Source organism: Geospiza fortis, unplaced genomic scaffold, assembly GCF_000277835.1.
Source record: "Geospiza fortis unplaced genomic scaffold, GeoFor_1.0 scaffold396, whole genome shotgun sequence".
Lineage (NCBI taxonomy): Eukaryota > Metazoa > Chordata > Aves > Passeriformes > Thraupidae > Geospiza > Geospiza fortis.
Window position 1 is genome coordinate 856,940 of NW_005054345.1, and position 4,283 is coordinate 861,222.

Sequence of the window (4,283 nt, forward strand, 5' to 3'; positions counted from 1 at the left end):
CATAAATAATGAAAGGGCATTGGAACATGGTTCATTCAACACTAAAAGCCAACTTCTCCAGTTAGAAAATGGAATCAATCATCTGGAGTAATGGAAGAATTAGAAAACTGTCAATCTTTATGTTTTGGATTTCTAAACAACCATTAGACTTGGATGTCAGGAAAGAAACATTACACTACTGCCTAAAAAGCAAGAGATTGTATGAACTTTGCTATCTTTTCCACAAAACCTTGTACTGAAATAACTGAAGTGCCCATAGCCCCCTCATCCCCCCAGATTTCTGCCAGAAACACACATCACACACTGGACATTTGAACACTGAAGGAGTAACAAAGCCCAAAGCAGAGAGCAGTCCAAGAGGCAAAAGGCAATGCTGCTTTGGTCAGCTCTGCTGGGAGAAGAAGGGGAAGACATTTTGTTTTCCTGCTTCCATGCTTTCCTCCTCCATATCTTCTGTTGTCTGTAAGAGTGCCCAGTCATGGGGCTTGCAGAACCCAACTCACATCCAGACCTTGAAACAGATACAGGAAGGGCAGAACTTGCACTCCCTGGGCACTGTTACCAAGAAGTTGCTCCTTTGACTACCACTGTTTCTTTTTTATAAAGTCCCAAAGTCAACACACAAATCAATGACTTTGAGGGCAGCCAGACAAGTCTTGCTCTTTTTGAGGTGAAGAAACAGTTTTTGATAATTTTGATGAGTGTTGGATTATCATCCAGGGCTGAATCTGACTAACATGTTAAATTAATGCTAGCCAGTGCACAGCCCCTATTTAAAGATATCAAGGGGATTTAGAGAAGCCTTCCTGAGAGGCAATCAGACCTGAAAAGGGCATGCATGGGTACCTCAGGATATGCATTGATGTTTGTGGCACAGAACAAATCTCAGGGTCCCTACATCAGCAAAGAAAAGGAATAGTGTCCTGTGGGACAGAGGATCTTGTGGTCCTATAGCCAAGGTCAGGAAACCCACCACCTGACCCTCCTTCTTTTCGTAGGTGTTTTGATAAAAATAAGGGGGGAAGAGGAAGTCTTTGTTAGAAATTTCCTTGGTTTTCCAGGACTGTATGGTGAAACTCAAAGATGCTTTCACCAGGTTTTCTCCTTCATCTCAATTCTGATACACAATAGAGTCCCATTCTGGTGGCAGCAACTGATTAATCATGGCATCTCTGGCAAAAGAATATTTCAACTGAAAAATGTTTTTTTGAAAACTCACTTGTTTTCCATGGCCTTAAAAAGACCATTGACTGAAAAGGCCTCTCTCCATTTGAAATCCTAGTTCAGTCAGGAGCCTTGACTGAATTCAGCAGCACCTCAGTATCACTGAAGGAAGGGACAGTTTCTCAAAGATGATTTAGGCTCCTTATCACTTCTTCCATTTGCCTTTCTCAGCCTATCACATCATCTCAATTACATCCAGCCAACTAACCTGAGCACAAACTCCTTAATCAGATCAGCAGCTGCCTGTGCATGAAAGTCCTGTCCTAGGGAGGGGGAAAAAAAGAAAAAAAAAAAAGGAAAAAAAAAAGAGAAGAAAAACTCCCAAACAAACCAGTTTTGATGCAGGTTTGGCATCAACTGCACGTTATGGTCTTAGCCTCAGTATGCTCATTCTATGGTTGAGAAATTTAGAGTACCAGATTTTTGCATGTCAGGTAGCAGGTAGCTGGTGCATACATTTCAGACAAGAGAACTGCGATTTCTTTAATTTGAGATGGGATCAATAATGTATTGTTAATATGTCCAAAGTGTGCAACAATAAGGCAGATTTCTTATTACACCACCCCTTAAAATACCCATTGTTTGATGAACCAAACAAGGTGCTTTAAACCAGCAGAGTAATAGGAGACAAGCAAGTGCCAGAATGAAGAAAAACTGCTAGAATGGGAACTGCCCTTTCTTTCACAAAGAGAAATAAAGAACTTTTGTATCTGGTATTTGAAAGGTTTTTAACAGCTGATATTCAATATCAGCTGATTCCTGAAGTGTTGGCAAGATACCAGGTTTCTGGTACTGGCCATGTCTAATGTTATTTAAATATTCACATCATGCAATAAGCAGTTTCACACTGCAATGTAATGGAAAATACTTCCTAAACTGAATTGGAACTGAGACCCAAAGCAGAACCAGTAAATAAATATCTCGCATATATGTCAAACTATATTCTCCAAACAAAACCTTACATCTTATCAAAGAAGTCAGAAAGTACTAACAAAAATTATATGCTTTCTACTATAATACTGTTAAATTTCCATGGCTGAGAATGTCCCATTAATTTTTTTTCTGCCTTTTTAAATTAGTTGACAAAGTAGAAATTCAAACACAGAAATAAAATGCATATATATGAGAGCACTGGCTCAGTGAGATATCAAATATACAGCATTCTAGTGTCAAAAGTACAGGCAGAAATGTCCAAGATTTCTTGGTGAAAAAGGGGCATTTGAGGAGTAAAAATTCTACTTAACAATCACTCACATTTTAACAGTGCATTAATTATAACAAAAGCTGGATGATAAGTGAGCAACAGAATCATAATGTTCAGTGTTCATAGCAGAACTTTATCCTCTGCTCATTTAAATGAGGTTGGAAACATATACTCATGTATGTGAAACTTTAAGTAGCTATGTTTGTTTTTTTTCAATTTTTCAGGATTCTTGCAAGAGGCAAACTTGTGACATGGAATTGAGCTGGATGTCAGTACAAGGTGGTGCTCAGAGAAGTCTTCCTCTCGATGCTGTGCCTCTGGCTTATCAAAGGATGATTAGTCCTACAATCTTGTTTGATCTATTCTTTTGCCTCTAGGAAAAGGGTTTCTTGAGGATACAGTTTTACCTCCAGTAATGATTTATTTGGATCCAGCTGGGTCACCTGTAAATACATGAACACAAAGATATGTGTAAGTAGACTTTTGGATTGTTTATCTTCACAGTGCAGACTTTTACTGGGAAGATTTTTGAGTCCCTCCATCAGTGATTACTGAAGTAGTGAGTATTATTTTCCAGGATGCAGATTAAGAAATATATATTGTATTTTCTGTTGTTGTTACAAGTGTTCTTTTGTAATAAGAATGAACAGAATAATAAAAAACCAGAATCCCTGACATTAATTCCAAGAAGGTCTTGCTCTCTACCATAAACTTATGCACTAATCTATTTTTGTCAAAGAATTTTTGGAAGGTTTACTAGAACACATGAGTTAAGATGAAAAATAAAACTCCACTCCTAGATAACCATCCCAAAATTTCAGTCAAACTGATGGTGCAAGCAGCATAGCCAACCCAACAGGATCTCTCCATTGAAAAGGGAAACTTTATTTTCCTTCTCCCTTGCTCCAAGTCACGTGATGGAACACTCAGCTTTCACTCACTTCAATGTTTTCCAGACACCTCAATTATCCCAGGCTAGGAGAAAACTGTTTAATTGTGTGGTTATTACGCAATATATTTACGTATATAGACAAATTAATGACAACAAGTGTCCCAGTGTCCTGACATTCAAGTTTACAAGCCAATGCTGTGATATCCTTCAGAATACTGCAAAGCTTAATGTAGAAAAATGAACCATTTTCTGAAATATTTCCCTTCCATTTTTAAACTTATTTTCCCTGGTAAATCTGTTTTGGTTTATTTTGCTGTGTGAGCACACCGGTTACCAGAAGTCTGCTTGTGAATAATAGATTATTAGTCTTAAGCCATAGGTATAAATGCAGATGCATGCCAATAAACATTTTTTCCAAAGTTAAATTTGTTTCATCTATGATCACAACATGTCACTGCTTACTAAAAATGTTTTGAGAAAACATTAAGGGTCCAGCACATGAAATGCTATGAATTAGTAAGAAATGTTCATGTAATTTTCTTAAAAGCCTAATTTACTAATCCTGTTACCTATTAACAAATAGGAAACATTTGTTATTTGTTTGCCTATTAACAAATAGATAACTTCTCATTCTCTCCCCCCAACTAAATCAGGCAAACTTGAAATATATTTGCATTTCTATTGTCTTATTGAATAATTAGGAAAAAACTACTATTTAAACAAACATCCAAGGCTTATCACTTCCTAAGACCATCAAAATCAGTGTAATTTCATCTGACTACAGCAGACTTTTTAAAATGAAATAATTAAAAACCAAACCAAACCAAACCCAAAAACCAACAGATGTATTATTTTTATTCCCAAAGCAGGAGCGTTTTTCTTACACTTCATGTACCATGGTGAGCTACTGCTAAATGTCTGAAGAGAAAAATAATTTACAAAAACCAGAGTCAATTTTAGATT

The 4,283-nt window shown here is 36.9% G+C and overlaps 1 protein-coding gene across 1 annotated transcript in view; it reads right to left on the reverse strand.

The window, feature by feature from the left end:
* Window positions 1–1,495: 1,495 nt before the first annotated feature.
* Window positions 1,496–4,283, reverse strand: part of FAF1 (Fas associated factor 1) — a 146,801-nt gene continuing 144,013 nt past the window's right edge. The window contains exon 19 of the mRNA XM_005422936.3: window positions 1,496–2,871. Coding sequence (XP_005422993.2) covers window positions 2,788–2,871 — 84 coding nt within the window. The 3' untranslated portion in view covers window positions 1,496–2,787. The remainder of the gene's footprint in view (window positions 2,872–4,283) is intronic.